Genomic DNA, 17,593 nt, shown 5'->3' with positions numbered 1-17,593 from the left:
GCTTATTACTCAGCTCAAGAAAACAGAATGGGATAAATGATCTTTGTTTCACATGTATGATTATTTTCATAAGAATGGAATAAAAATGCAAGCTGTTCTTGCTATGTCCTACGAAAGCCCGTTGGTGCCACGTAGGAAAAATATTTTATCTGGCGGCCGCCACTTATGTATCTGGCGGCCGCCACTTGATATCTGGCGGCCACCACATAATTGAAAAGGCGGCCGCCAGATAAATATGTGGCGGCCGCCAATATTTATATAGCGTCCGGCAGATAATAAGTGGCGGCACCCAAATAATTATCTGGCGCCGCCAGATATAATATTTTTCGAAGTGGCACCAACGGGCTTCTGTAAACATGTACATGTAACTGATACTGTGTTAAAAAAATTATTGATAGAAACAATAACATCAATGCCGATAACATTGATTTTGCCGACAATGTTAGTATTGTTAAAATAAAAATCATTAAGCATCGTCAATAAATTTAGAGTATATTGTTCTTTTATTAAAGAGAGTTTTAGTGTTCGATTAAGCGTTTATAAAACATTGGAAAAAGTATATGTGTGTAAAATATGTTTTAATTCAAAGTATCATGAATTTTCTGATTTTAAAGAGTTATCATTCAAACGAGTTTGTATATGAATATTTAATACCCAAATGTTTGCAATGAAATTTAAAATCACACTAGATGGGTTTGCAATTTTTCCCTACAAGTTAGCTAGAACTTCATTGCTATTGAAGGATCACAGAAAGTATGTACGGCCCACTAGAACAGGGGCATAGATTGAAAGCACGGAACAGCGAGCCATCATGAAATGTCGACGTGGGTAAAACACCGATAGAAACAAAGTTTAAGCTTGCGGAAACAGATAAAATAGTGAAATAGTTGGATATCACTTATTTATAGTTGACACAAGCGATTTTCGGATAAATTGTGCAATTGTACCCTTTGGACAGACGGTAAATGCAAGCAAAAAATCTCAGGTGAACAAAGTACTGCGACATTTTTAAAAAATCGTTATAATTCAACGTCAGAGTAGGACGTGCAGCTTGTTTACTAGGTAATTAATATACAGTGTATAATGATAACTCCAATGTAATAATCTACATACGATTGCTATGCATATATTTTATTGTATCCTATATTGAAAAGCTAGATATTAAGATATTAGAATATTGTAATACTTTTCTGAAACTGGCGTCGTTATTTTGAATAAATTATTTTTGTCCACGGACTCTTTCGACCTCCCTCGTAAGTCGTATATCACAGAATGCTTTATTGTATATCACCCCGATATAAACACTCTTATGATATAAAGCACTTTCTAAGACCCAATTTTAGAAAGTACAAAATGAAGAATAAAATTATTTTTAAATGTTTTTATAAAATTATTTTTTTCAAAAGATAAAAAAAAAAGATTAATCAAGATAGCCCATTGAAAAATCAAGAGAAATGGGGAATAAATTCTCCTCCGACTTCATGGCGGGAATAGGCAGTTATTTTACACTGCATGCATGAAACCACTCCCCCGTCAACTAATACATGTACTTAAAAAAAACTTCTATGACGTCACCCATTGTATTTAGTCAGCGTTCATTTTCAATATTCAATCAGCAGTTATTGGATATATAAATATTCAACTGATGGGCAGTTGGATATTCAAATATTCAACAATGACGTGCATAAAATAAATAAAAATGCCAGAGTGTTGAAACGTGTATTTCCACCATAAATCCAAATTTATAACACAGAATCTTGTCATCCATACATGTATATCCGATAAGCTACAAATGAAATTTCAGCGGAAATATCCCCTTTTCTTAATTTTGATAGATTTTGGATCACATAAACGTAAATTACTTCCATAAACACGTTTAGACTTCCTCTTTGATGAACCCTGAACCATATCACTCCTTTACATTAGTTTTAACAATATAGGGAATATTGTCGCACTATGACTTCATAAGACTCCGATCAAATTTTTTAACATATCATCTTCTGTTAATTAACGTCAAAGTTCTGATTTTTCCTTTCTCCTTGCAAATCCATGCAAAATATAATTCAAACGGTATCTGTGTCTTTTCCCAAATTGTGGACCTCTATACTTTGCGTTAAAAAATTCATCTAAATCAATCTCAGCTCTGTATCACGGAACAATTTCTATAACATGCCCATCTGTTCACTCGTCCATGAATACAAGGTGTGTTTGGTTAGGCTATTCTGTATGGTACTGTTGGAGTTACATGTATAAATGACTAGATGCTTTTGTATTACAGCACAGTTAGATATTTGCATAAATCAATTCTTCTTTGAGGTTCAAGGGGGGCAATTTTTTTAAGTAAGATAAATAACTCGATAGTGTTGATAGTTTAAAGAAAACATCCCCTCCGAGGACCGAAGGCCCGAGGAGGGAATGTTTTCTCTACACTATTCAACACTATCTCGTGATTTATCCATTACATATTGTGCCGTGTTTTATGCATAAACTGTTTACGCCTTTATCCAACTTCCTGGATGATTCACCATCTGAAGAACACACCTTGTAATGGAGTCAGTTTTGTTGTCTTTGGTTTTATTAGCATTGTTCAGTCTGGAAGGAGCTTATGGTAGGAACCTTTACTTTAAATATATAACATGTATTCAACAAGTTAAATCCATACTGTAGTTTTGCATAGTGTTTTCATACTCTTTTGGACAGGAGGATATCGAATTGGCCTAACAATCATTAGTAGAAACACACACTTAAAATACCTTTCCCTGGTTGTATTGTATATCAAAAATAATGATATTAACAAGATAACGTTGCTTGCATTTGGTTTGATGTTACAAATGTTAAAAAACATTGAAACTTTGAAATACACCTACATGTATATTGGCATCCAAAAGAGACAGAAGCTTAAAGGACATATTAGTTCATAAAAAAAACATAACCAATTCTTTAAGAATCAACATTTATGTGGGAAGTGTGGTGCAAAAATAATGTGTTATGTGTAAATATATCATTTGCTCTAGCAAATTTCATGACTCTAACATCACAATGTATCAAGTTAAAAAGTCAAAACGATTGTAAGTCAAGTAATGTTGTTTATGGGGTGTTTTGAAAAAAAGTAACAAAATAGTATATGTTGGGGAAACGGGGCTGACTTTATATCAAAGATGTGTTAAATTTATTAATGATTAGAAGAACAATGGCCCTGTAGCAATGCATTTTTATACAAATGGACATACTGTCTATGATTGTATATTTATGTGTTAATAAAAGATATTTAAATATATGTGCATTTAAAATACACAACAGCTCCTAAAATTGCCTTTAGATATACTTCATGGATTAATACAACTTTGTTAAATTCCATACTTCCTTTGAAATGGAATGGAAATTATCATGTTCTTTTCTTATCATATTCAGCAATGTTGGAACAGCGTATGGTAAACACATTTTATTTATTTGTAATCCTATTTAGTTGCTAACTAATATTTATTTTTAAAGATTTTATACGGTTGGGCACAGAAAAAAATCTAAATACCTTTTGCCAAGTCGTCCTTTAAATTCAGATAAGATAGATTTATCATCATTTTTTCTTCTTGTTACAAAATATAAATAAATAAATAAACAAGAAAACTCCGTTTTTCATGAAACATGGAATGATTTAGTCTTTCTACACAACAAGTATGATGAGGGTTATTTAAACACCACCATTGTTTTTGTAAATGCATTGAATTTTACTTCCGGTTTTTTAACAACCTAAATAGCAATTATTAAAAGTTTGAGTTACCCTTTAAAACGAATTTTTGAAACACTACATCCCCTTCTCCCCTCGCTCTTAAGTCAACAAAATTATCGATTTGGTCCGGGTTTTTTGTGGGTTTTTTATTTTAAAATTCACGACATCCATTTTATGATCGAATTTTTACGTTTCATGATAAAACCTTATACCTAAATAAATACGATTGTAAAACCAACTCAATTCTATAAATTATCAATGCCCACTTCCATTTTAGATTAACTAGCTAAAATGATATCTACACATACTATCATGCATTACCCACACCATGCATTTTGCGTCAGTGCATAATATAAATATTTTATGCATTAATTAAACAATTTTGTTAAGCAATCGCTGTGTGATACCAGTCAATTTGTTTTTTACCCAACATAAAAGCGAGAAATAGTTGTAAAACATTTCTTTAATATGTAGAAAAGGAAAACAATTTTTTTTAAAACAAATGTTTAATAAATAAATGTAAGATGTTTTCCATAGTAGGGAATTAGCTCCTAAAGCATACGCATTTTGCTTTTATTTTTAATATCTCTAATTCTTTTTCGTGTAAAGTATGCCTTAGTTTTGTATTTTTTTCATATCTCTTTTGGTTCTTTATGCATTGTTATAATTATCTACATGAATATTAGTTGTAATAAAAATACGCATAGTACTTTAATGTAATAAAGAAATAAAATTAAAATTCTAAAAATAGAAGTGAAAATTTACTTAGATAAGAGGATAATATAACAACATGAATAGTAAGTAGAGGAAAAAAAGATAAAAAAAAAAAAGAATCAAAGTGAATACGAGAACAATACAGTAACATATATTTTTAAATACACTTAGGAATAAAGAAATAAGCCGAATAAGAATAAAAAATACATCAAAACTTCTGGGGGTAGTTCACATCCAAAATTGTCTTTAATATATCGTGTTGTATGTGTAAATAATTACAGATGATGACAGTAACTATTTAAAAAACAATTTTATTACTGAATTTGCAAAATGTTTAAAGTATAAGCATTGTACATTAAAATACACTGCCAATCATGAAACACTTTAACAGTTTTATAACTAGATGCTGTCTTTGGACAGTAATACCCGCACCAAGTGTTTGCCCCTAAATAACACTGTTTACGTCAGTTTAATTAAAAATGAATGCCACATGCAAGTTCCGGTAATACATTTAAAAATCATAATTTGCATATCTGAAGGATGAGATCCCTTCCCGTATGATAATTCACATGAGCAGCACTGTATGTGCAATTTGGGTTGAACTGTTTGCATGTGAATTTAAAGTTGATTAATAATCTTAACATTTCATGTCATAGAAAGTATAATGGTCTATATAATTATTACAAACAAACTTGAATTATGTCCCTTCTCAGTGGCAGTTGCCGGCTTTAGATATGCTTCTGTGTGTCTACATGTACCTAATCGTGTGCACAGATTTAGAAAATGGGTGAAAGTGAGGGTTCCAGACCCCCCCCCCCCCCCCCCCCATGAAAATTTATTTATATCAATAAACTTACCAAAAATATATATTCTTGTTCCTTGTGTCAAGGGGCATCAAACGGTATGTAGGTCCCAGGGGTGGTCGTGACCTCCCTTGAACAGGAAGTGCACGAATATCTCGAAAACGGTTCAGATCCCCACGCCTTAACCTTATATATTCTTGATCCTTAAAGGGCATCAAGCGGCAATGGGCCCAAGGGTTAAAATTAATTTTTTAAAACCGTAATGCACATCTATAGAACAGTCCCTATCATATCCCAAGATATGATGTGTCTATCCATTAAATCATAAGAGGGGTTCTAGGATCTATGTTTTTTTAAGTGATAGAAACGTCAATTTTCTGCTACTATTTGACTCCCTTGATGAAATTAAAATTTCTAAAACCTTACTGCACATATATAGAACAGTCCCTATCATATCTCAAGATATGATGTGTCTATCCATTAAATCATAAGAGGAGTTCTGGGATTTATGGGGTTTTTTGGGAGTGATAAACGTCAATTTTCTGCTACTATTTGACTCCTTGGATGAAATTAAAATTTTTAAAACCTTATTGCACATCTATAGGACAGCCCTAGTTATATCCCAAGAGATGACGTAGCTACTCCACAAGTTGTTAGAGGAGTTCTGGGAACCATACTTTTTTTGCAAAAAAAAGTCACTTTTTGTTGCCCACTGATCCCCTTAATAAAAAAAATTCTGGAACCTGATCACACTTCAATATGACACCCCCAATTATATTTCAGAAAATCATTTGGCTACTACAAATAAAATGACGTGTTTTAAATCAGTTTTTTTGTTTGTTAAAAGACGTCATTTTTTAGCCATTTAATGGCCCCCAGGACAAATTTGAAAATTCTGAAACCCTTTTGCGCAGCTATAGGATACTCCAAAACATATTCCAAGAGATGCTTTGTCTACTGTTGAAAATGTAGGAGAAGTTCGAGGAAGAAGGGTTTTTGTGAAAAACCGTCATTTTTACCAATTATTCGACCCCTAGGTCTACCAGAGAATCTTTGAAACCTTTATACAAAACAACATGACACGCCAAATCAAACTCCAAGAGTTCAGTTTGCTGGTTTATAAGATGTAAGAGCAGTTTGAGAAAGTAAAACGTGACAGACGAACGAACGGACGGACGGACAAACGGACGGACTGACGGACGGACGGAACAGGGTAACAACAACATACCCGAACTTTCTTTAGAACAATATACATGGAAATAAACAATGCATGTTTGCTTGGTCTTGAAAGAAAGAACAAAATCGTACACAATGTTACGGGTCGTATTTTGTTTAGAGAAAGGATTCAACTATTTCTCTATATTATCAATTTATCTTTGAGCTTCAGATCTTAAGTATTCAATATTTTTGTATATTTACACAATTTTTTATTAGAAAATATTGCGTTGAATAAGCCAGCACGGCAGGAATATCCTTTCAACAATGAGTGGGTAGCGGGTCTTGCTGTTGACGGACGGAAATCGGATCTTGATGCTAATGGCGGACAGTGTACAATATCAGAAAATGGAAAATCAACAGCAATGTGGCGGGTTGATCTGGAAAGAGTAAACAGCATACACCACATCTTTATACAGTTCAGAACGGCTAACGTTCCCTGGGGTAATCCTTTTATTAGACATTACCAACAAAATATTAAGATAAACAAAAACACAAGAGAACACCAAAATCAAATCAATTAATGTTTAACTATTGCAATACATCTTGAAAAGTTCTTTAAATTATTATATCAGACGTGAATAACATATACACGGGGAGATTCATGGGATACTCTGTCTACATATCAAACACGACCAATAAAGACAATGGAGTACTGTGTTTTAAGGATACCAATTATACCAGAGCCACAATACCCAACCCTACAAACATAACGTGTACCACACACGGGAGATACGTCATTTACTACAACAACAGAACTCATCCTCCGTATCCTTCTGGGTATTCTGAACATGCATTTAACTGTCTTTGTGAAGTAGAAGTTTACGGTAAGTTACTAAAGATAAAATTATACAAAAAAATACCTATGTAATTATTAGTGATGTCAACAAGTACTCAAGTAGTCGACTACTGCTCGGTCACACCGATCATCGACTAAAATTTTATTAGTAATAAAATGAATAGAATTTGAAAATATTTTTTTTTTCTTAACGCGGCAGTTTTTTTGTGCTACTAATGTAAAAAAACAAAAGAAAGCAGTTTTCTTTTTTCGAAATGTTTCATCCGTAAGTTAAACTCTTTTCCATTGGTGTTCCTGGTGTATTTTTAAAGCGGCTACTAATTGATCTATTTTGGTTTACATGGGCAGACATGCACTTAAGAACAATTTGTGTCTCCACTAATCGGTATTTATTGGATTAAATGTTTTCATAATCAAAAATGTATTCATCAATCATTTTGTCAAGTCATTTGTTTTTATAATCATTAATCTTTGATTATTGATTAGATACGGACAATTACTAAATAAACATTAAACATGTCATATTTGATTTGCCAATTAAGATGAGATGGAGCTCATATGATATGTAAGCGTCACAATAAAAAGGAAACGCCATGACAGTTTCTAACGGATATTTGAATAAAATACTTTTCAATTCATTTTAAATCAAATACATCTAGTACATACATGTATTATCATAATTTTCTAAATTTTTTTTTATTTTAAGGTAAAGTGTATATGACAGTAACATTATTTGATTTGAAAAGGACACCTATTTTCAAATAAATCATCGTGTACTCGACTATCGCTCAACTAAAGCCTCCGATTAATCGACTATGCCATCCGAGTAAAATTGTCATCCCTAATAATTATATAAAATGGGCTTTATAATGAACCTATTAGGATGAAATAGTTTAGAGACTTATCGAGGAGCTCTAATGCAGAACTATTACATGTATCACTGAATTAGTTTGACTCCTTCGTAATGTACACACTATAATCATATAAGATGGTTGTTTTTGATTGTCCTATATTTCAAGGATTGCACATTTAATGATTTTTTCCACATGCAAATTGAAAAAGTAAACCATTGACTGTTGAATGTTCCCGTTCGCTAATTGATATGGTTGACATTTACCAAATTGTACTTACTTTAAATGAAAAATCAACAGAACCATTATGTTTTTGCAAATATTTTTTCACGAAAGAAAAAAAGATGGCTTTTAAAAAGAAATTTTAGAATATCGAGAATTTTGAGTCCAGAAAGCAAGTAACTTTTTTCAGGAGTGCCTATCTCAAAGAAAGTTAATTGAAGCAAACTCTGACTTGTGTCATAGAAACTCATGAGCAATTGTTTTCTCTTCTATTTCTTGAGAAAACTTATTGATAGCATTCTTAACTCTCAAAAGCCAAAAGAGCTAAAATCTACACAATCTAGTATTAGCCAGTTTATTTTTTGACTGGTACTAGCCTTCGGCAAAACAAAACAATGGACTACCGGAAACACGTAAGAATCAAATGATTATTCTTTTTATATATCTAACGAAATGATGCACCTAACAATAATTAATTTACCTTTTCTTACATTTTATGATTAAAAATTAATTTGTTAGAAGAAACATGTAAATATTAACAAAATATCATAATATTAACAATTAAATGCTTTCTTTGAATCATGCAGATTATGAACCTAACGCTGGTTATGCATTTCGTCAGTAGTGCCAGCATGAATCACCCAAAAAAGCATTTTATCCATAACTGATAATGTTCCAATTTAACGACTATAAAATAGGTATCAATATATTTGTATAACTCCATCAACATTACCCACCTGAGTCATCCATACATATAAAGTAAAACTAGAATCAAAAGATAAATGTTGCACTCTGCCACTATTGTGACTTTGATTTTATCATTCATATTATTACAGATAAGACCAGATGACAATAGATGATTATTTAATAATCACTTTTTATAATATTAATACCAAATTATGAATATTTGATTCTTTCTGTCCAAAATTATTTAACAACCATTATTTAACATTGATAACATTTGTAAAAAAAAAATCCTTGTGGTTTGAAACCACAAGACAACTCAAATAAAGCAAAAAAATATACAAAGTACATTCCGCAGCCAGATGTAGGGGTTGAGGTGGTTGAAACGCTTTAAAAATTTATAAAGACTTTAAAATGATCAACTGAAAAACTAAACGACGCACCTGTAATTTTCCCGCGAAACTAGTCCATTAGTTACACGCTGCGAGATTACTTTCGTAATTATTAATGAAACTGCCCAAAAATTAGTATTATGCTGCAAGAGAGATAACTTTGCAAAACTAGATAGCAATATATATACATTAGGCTTTTTAAGAAATATTAAAGTAATTTTAATGTTAAAGTAACTCTAATGCATATAAATATCAAATATTAATCGGGAGATTGAGAAAGTGAATTCAAAATCTGCTTCACTTGTTCGTTTATTTTGAAAAAAAAAGTTTTGCAATTCTGTTAAAGATTTTTTTTTCATCATATGCAATATAATTATCATGAAGACGAATACACACCAGTATGTTCCATTGTGTTATGTGAAATGCAATCCTTCATATCATGCTGAAAATACAATAACTGTTTGTCTTCTTATTTTATTTTTTCATATCTTAACCAGGATGCCCGACCCCGGGATTTTATGGAAAGGATTGTTCCTTATCTTGTCCTCGGAACTGTCAAGAAAGTCGTTGTAACATTGTAAATGGAGCGTGTCTGAGTTGTGTTGATGGATACAGAGGTCCAATTTGTAATGAACGTATGTTTTGCCTTTGCTTTTGTGCGTCTTTTCTTAAAAAATTATCAAAGTACAATTATAAAGAATAGCAGTAAGGACGATTCGTACTCAGGGTATGAGTTGAATTGTTATTAAGTTCAACGTCTATGAAAAATTTGATCTAAAATTTGTTTATCAAATGAATTAATTTGGCATCACATTTACTATTTTACTGTGTTACGGATTTAGGCTCAAAAACGACTTAGTGCAAATAAGAGGAAACGAAAGCTAAATTTTTCGAATTTTGTTTTCCACGAAAACACTTATGGCTGTACTATAATAGTAAAAGTTAAGGTTTTATTTACTAGTCAATACAAATTTGCATATATTCTATTGATTATGTCTAAATTATTTCTTAAGATAATCGAATGGCACGCAATGAAAAAAAATTATAAAATGCTTAAAATTAATAAAAGACTGCATACATGTATATCTAGCTTTTCCTTATTAATCTCATATAGATATTATGACAACATATGGGTTAATAATGTAATTTCGGACTACTTATGTTTTAAGAGTTATCACTGTTCAGTGTTTTAATGAATAGAATAAGAACACTTCTAGAGATTCAAAAAGAAGAAAAAATTCAGGCTTGAATAATTATAGATACATGTAATGTCACTGAAAAAGTTATGTTTAGTTTATATTTAGCTGGACTGGAATTTTAAAACTGTATTTTAAGTAATATTTTCACAATGAAGAAAAGTTTAATCATAGTGTAAAAATTAAAAAGAATTTTTCTTTATTAAAAAAATAGTCAGTGATCATTAACTCAAAAAGAAGGTCATTGACCTACATTTGAAGAATATTTATCTTTTTTAATGTTTAAATTAAAGATCTAAAATACACAATTCAAATTTTGTCATTATCATCAGTGGATTTTTTTTCAATTCGGATTAAAATTAACCATTTAAAGCCTCTAAAGAGAAAAAATGACGAGACTTCGCACATATCAGAACAATGTTAAAACAAAATGTATCTATTTCACAGAATGCAGCGGCAAAATGTATGGCCTGGAATGTAAGCAGATTTGTGGAAACTGTATAAACAAAGAACAGTGTCATCATGTGAACGGAAGTTGTCTGAACGGTTGTGACAACGGATTTTATGGCACCAGATGTGACTTAGGTATGCTGAAAAGTATATTTGCATTGGTTTAAAGTAAGTGTATCAAAGTATGTATATCAAATAAAAATGTCGATGGTTTGTTAACATCAAATTCTGAAGTAAAGTTTAATTGTTTAATATAATAATGTAACAATAATACAAAATTCTACAGAACAAAATCTATACACTTTATGTAACAAAAAAGTTCACCACTTTTGGTGTTTTAATGACAACGTATTAACAATGTAAAATTATCATGACTATTATTTGTCTTTATATGTACTATTCCGTTCGTAACTACGGCCTTTTAACATAAATATGGTATGCAGTGCCTAGTAACATGGTTTCAGGACTTGAATTTGAAAAGTTGGCTTAATGGGGTTAAAATTCTTTAACATTTATTATATCATTTGAGCTAAACCATACAGCTTTTGTTTAAAATACGAATGAAATTGTGATGCTCTCTGAGAACTCCAAAATGTGTTGGTTTAAACATCTAAATATTTTAAATCTTATTCTTACATTTTAAGACTTTTTTTTAAATAGGAGTTGTTTATACTAATCAATTTGTCATCTGAATAGCATGTCCTGAAGGTCGTTATGGTTTAAACTGCCAGGAACAGTGTAACGTCAACTGTGGAGTTCCATACAGATGTGACAGGGTGACAGGGCAGTGTGAAGGAGGATGCCAAGTGGGATGGAAAGGCACCCCCTGCGATACAGGTAACGTTGGAGTTTTTTTTCTTGAACATTGTCATTAGATACTAGTAGCTAATGTCAAACCGATTAACAGTATCATATGATATAATATAAAATTATTTTTGTCTATAACAGAAAAAGTAGTACAAATAGATAAAACCACACGTATTAAATATTTATAATTTAAAACCTGATTTGAATTGATATGTACTTCTTTCAATCTTTTTAGAACGAAGAAGCATCTTTAAAAATATGTAAATAATTTAATTTTAGGTGTACTGCCTAATTCATTAGGAATTAAAGTTATATTTAAGTATAACATAATTGCCAAGGTCTAAATACGATGTGCCTGCGAAACGTATTAATCCGTTTGACGTTACGTTTCAATTTTTGTACAAATTAACGACATTTTACTAAATAATTGGCCTTATTTTTTAATTTCATTAGAAGAAAATTAAACAATAAGAAATTAATTTACTTTCAACATATGTTATACGAGTATAAAATAACGTGGGCAAGTTTGCGCGTTTTCATAAACTGATTTGCGCTTTTAAAGCGTAATCTGCCGCAGGGTGTTTGATATTGTATAGCATAGGTAGAAATTAAATTCATTCCTTAAGGTAGCTAAACACAGTTTCGTATAAAATCAAGGGAGGGGGGGGGTCTTGCTTGGGGAAAAAGCATGATGGGTAGGGGGGTTTCCCTGCCATTTTGATGCAGTATACATGAATATTATTTTTTTTTATTTCTCAATTGCATAATGTAGAGGTTTATCTTTTTAAATACATGAAAAAAGTACGTAGACATTTTTTAAAAATTAATTTTATTAGACTGTAAAAGGGAGGTAACTCCAAAAACCTCCGGATTTTACACGTGCAGAATTTCATGAATTGAGGGTAATATAGCTCTTTAAAAAGCTGGCGAATGTACCCTGAAAATACTATAAAACTGCACAGAAATTACAGTGGCTGATTTACCTGCATTCTGCTGTTAGGGGGAGCCTAAAATGCATGGGTGTACTGTATTTAGAGGCATCTTTTTGTCTATTTTCCTCATGTTTTCAATGCCAAATAAATTCCAGAAGTATGTTACATATGCATTATTCTTAATTATTTACAAAATTCACAATTTTATCTTTCTTTTGATATATAGATATATATGTAACATGTTTTACAATTTAATTTTATACGGGTCAGTTTTGCTCGTCTCTCATCTAAAAACGTCCTTATAACGTTACATATAGAACTGTGTTTCGCACCCTAAATATATTACAGAATGCAATGAAGGAAAATTTGGAAGGAACTGCAACTATTCGTGTGGCAACTGTCTAGACAAAGAACAGTGTCATTATATAAATGGTACTTGTCTTAACGGATGTGATAGTGGTTACTATGGAAAGAAATGTAATGAAGGTAATGTATCCTTTAACAAAATAATATATAAAGAAAATGAAATTTCAATATAAAAAAAATTGATTCCTGGACCTTTCACTGATAATCATATGAAATGAATTGAATAAAAAAAAAATTATACCTTTTTTATAAAATAAAAATAGTTTGTAATAACAATACCTATGGACCAAGATGTTCTTCAAAGTGTGGGAATTGTCTCTACTTGTATGGAGAACAATGTGATCACGTGACTGGTCAATGTCCACGTGGATGTGACGTTGGTTACCATGGCGATCGTTGTGACCAAGGTATGAGTGATTATACAGTAATTAACAGGAAATGATATAATAATTGAATTTCGAATTAATTCTTATATACATGTATTGAAATGTTATTTTATCATTTCAGTGCTTGAGTTGCAAACTACTTCTGAAACTACGGAGTTAACAAAACACTCATTCACTCCATTATATGTCTGTATTGCTGTCATTATCTTAAGTGGGCTGCTAAATGTGATTCTAATAGTCAGGTTGGTGCAAACATGAATTTTCTTAGATAAACCACAGTTGGGTATTGTGTATTGAAGAAATTAGTTCATGATGACTTCATTTTTTTCATACTACTTAGAATCAGTGTGTGTAGACAGCAAACGGACCAGGAAAATATAACTAGACATAACGAAGGAATCACCAATGAATCAAAACACCTGAAACATTCTCCTAAATCCGGGAACAAGCAAGGAGAAGACAATTCTGCTTATTATGAACTAGGAGACTTCTCACAAGAATCTCAATACGATAAACTTCCTTGATCAAGAAATACAAACCAAAGCAGTCGATGTAAAGTTTTGTTTTTTGAAAAGTATACGCATATTGATTGTGTAGATATAAGAGAATAAAAACGTCATAGATCAAATAATTGTGCTCGCTCTTCCTCGTGATTATAAAGAATTAAATTTAGACAAATATATTACTTTGAACTATTACAAATTCAATTTGACCTTCATTTATATATTTCATACTACATGTAGTTTGTAATTTAAAATGTAACATTTAAATAGTTTACACAGAAACACATTTGTTAATCATAGTTTGTTACATATCTTTTATCTCTATTATATTAAACTACTGTAAATCAACTATATATCAACTTATTGCACAAACATGTATAATGAAAGAATATTACTTTTCCTGTATTTCATTTTGTTCTTAAGGGTGATAATTACATTTCCTTTTTTTGTAAATCGATCGTTAACGGTAACGTCATTAGTCGGATATTCATACATCCTGTAATATGTTTTTAGATTTTAACGCAGCTTCTTTTGAAAAATTAAATTTTGTGGTCCTCATACATTAAAATAGAATTAAAGTAAAGAAATTAAGGCCCAGTGCTGAGATCGCAGTGAACACTTGATAAGTACATGTAACTAACGATCAAATTCATTCTTTCTTTTGTCACCTTCTAGTCTCTTCAGACCCCTTTTAATCTATAATTAATTCGTTTTTTTATCTTAATTGATGAAATTTATTTTTGCGTGGAAATAGTTATAAATGCTGTAATAAAAACTGTTTTGTACTCATGTCTAATTAAAAGTCATACAAACCTTCGAAAACTTTTTACATTCATCAGAATAAAATTGAGAGTAAAACTCTCCTACCTTATCATTAAAATGTTTTCTTTTCTTCTTCTATCTTTCGCAGCCTTTGCGTTATGGTTTTGTTTTTGTGTTTTATTTGTAATTCATATAATAATATTGTATAATATTAATATTATATAATACTAATAATATTGATTGTAAATTCATTGTATTGTCACAAATACTATTATATCAATATAATATAATATAGACAAGTATATATTGTCTACCTGTCATTGAAAATCAATCCTAACTTATTCCATCCACATGGCTAAACTTCGATGTGGCTAATCTTTTACTAAGTCAATGAGATTAATATACTTTGCATATATAGATAAACTGATAGTACAATTATTTATAGATATATACACTCTGATACGTGTATATATATGTCTTGCCTTACCTACATACTTTGTACGTTCATTATGAACGCAGGAGCTACTGCTCCTATTTGTCCATCTCTGTGGTCTCATGATCATCAGACTGTGTTATAGCCTGGTCATTGCTTTTGTATAGTCCATAATTGTCCATAATATAGTGGTCCATTATATAGTCCATAATGATGGTAATTCCAGTACCTGTCCTGTCGGCAGATAAAACATGCTCAGAAATTTGATCCATGAGTCAGCTATCAGGTTTGTGAAGAAGTATTTACGAACGTCTGGTTTACAAATCTGCTTTGCCACTTTCATATTTTGTCCCGTGGTGTTACTTGTATTCACGATAAACATTCATTCTGTTGTTTATTCATCATGAATTCCACCTATCATTTTATATGCTTCTATCATATCTCCACGTAAGCGTCTAATTTTCAGTGTTGGTAATTTCAGTATTTCCAGTTTTTCCTGATAAATTTTCTCTGACAGGTATGGTACATGTAGCATTTTTGAGGCTCTTCTTTGTACATTCTCAATAGATGCAGTGTCTTTACATTTATAGGGGTCCCATACATTGTTCACATATTTTAGATGAGGTAGCACGAATGCCTTGAATAATAAACAGAATTATATATAATCTAATGAGAAGAATGCTCGTCGGATAATGCTAACTATTTGATTTGCCTTGTTAATCTGTGTTTGAATATGCTTATCAAAACATAACTATCGACGTTGACTCCAATATTTTTTTATTATTATTCCACTGATTATATAGTTGCTGTGGTTCCATCACACTTCTTCATGATGTATCTGCAGGTTTTTTTTTCCATTTGTTTTGAACCTTCAGCAAATTGCATTTGTTTAGGTGGAACCGTAGCATCCATACAAACTCTAGTCAAGGAGGTTGTTCTAGTCATGTTGTATGGTTACACCGTCGTTTTCAGTTTTAATGTCACTTAACAGTTTGGTTTCGTCAGCAAAGAAAAATACTTCTGAATTTACACATTCAGGTAAATCATTGATAAAAATGGCGAACAAGATGTTACCCAGGACGGAGCCCTGCGGAATTCCGCTTGTGACCCTGTGCCATTTTGAGTATTTTCCATGAATATATATACGCTGTTTACTTTCACTCAGGAAGCCATGTCATTAAGCCTATACCTGCTGTGAGGGACTTTATCAAATGCTTTTATAAAGTCCATGTAGATTAAATGAACATTCCCTCTTTTAAGTAGGATTTGTGTCCATCTGTCGAGAACCTTTAAAAGTTTTAGTGAGGTGGATCTGCCGCCAAAAAATCCAAACTGTTTGTCGCTGAAAATATTTTGAGTGTTCATGTGTTCTACTATCTTCTTCCGGATTAGTTTCTCCATAACCTTACATAGAACACTGGTGAGACTAACTGGTCGGTAGTTGGATCTCCTTTTTTGAATAATGCTGATATATGACCAATTTTCCATTATGTGGCACAATTCTGCTCTTAAAACTTTCGTTGAAAATTAGGCAAAGCGGGGCATCCTTAACATCTGCTAATTCGAACAACACTTTCGGATGTATTTGGCCTGGGCCACCTGGCCAGGTGATTGGGTCGTGTTAAGTTCCTTCAAAATTTTATTTATGTCTTATTTGGTGTTCGGCGCATCAGATGATGTTTCAATACAGTGACTCTTTCCAGAATCAACTGGTGAAAAATTCTGCAAGTACTTCTGCTTTCTCAGAGTCTGTTGTAGCAACAAAAGGAACTCCGTCGACTTCGGTGTGTAGCTCTGATATGCCAGATACAGATTTGCGTTTTGAGTTCACATATTTCAAGTTTTTGTAAATAGAATTGGCAGTTTCAGCAATTTCTCTTTCCCCTATTTTTTTGTTTTTTTCTCGGTACTGTTTTCACTGTGTTCCTCGCTTTATACATGTAGTAATCTCTGTAGTGTTTACTGTCTCTGGTTTCCATATAACGGGCCCAATGACTATGTTTCCTTCTAATACATTTTATGGTATCATTTGTTAGCGGTATCTTTCTCTTTCTATTACCTCGTTTGCTCTTTGGAATACAGTGTTCATCGATTCCAGTAGTGTCGTTTTGAATATGTCTATCATGTCCTCAGTACACTGCCTTCAAAAACAGCAACTACTTATTTTATTGTCAGAAAGAATCTAAATAATATCTTGTAATCTATTTAAATATCCGCGAATAATATAAAGATTTAATATTAATTAACAGGTTTTAATCATCCTAGCATGTTTCTAACGCCCGTTTTCACTTCCTGGATAATGACTACATGAGGTACATACACATTGTGATGGAGTCAGTTCTATTTTTTTT

The 17,593-nt window shown here is 31.7% G+C and overlaps 1 protein-coding gene across 1 annotated transcript; it reads left to right on the top strand.

The window, feature by feature from the left end:
- Positions 1-6,670: 6,670 nt before the first annotated feature.
- LOC136270815 (multiple epidermal growth factor-like domains protein 10) lies at positions 6,671-14,878 on the top strand. The gene is made up of 9 exons (XM_066069561.1): positions 6,671-6,903; positions 7,035-7,286; positions 9,905-10,042; positions 11,051-11,188; positions 11,750-11,890; positions 13,141-13,278; positions 13,422-13,565; positions 13,666-13,786; positions 13,876-14,878. The coding sequence occupies exons 1-9, from the start codon at positions 6,825-6,827 to the stop codon at positions 14,066-14,068; spliced, it is 1,344 nt and encodes a 447-aa protein (XP_065925633.1). The 5' UTR covers positions 6,671-6,824; the 3' UTR covers positions 14,069-14,878.
- Positions 14,879-17,593: the final 2,715 nt, after the last annotated feature.

Source organism: Magallana gigas, chromosome 1 (genome assembly GCF_963853765.1).
Source record: "Magallana gigas chromosome 1, xbMagGiga1.1, whole genome shotgun sequence".
Classification (NCBI taxonomy): Eukaryota; Metazoa; Mollusca; class Bivalvia; order Ostreida; family Ostreidae; genus Magallana; species Magallana gigas.
The sequence above is the reverse complement of the archived record's forward strand: the minus strand, read 5'-3'. Positions and strand labels throughout refer to the sequence as shown.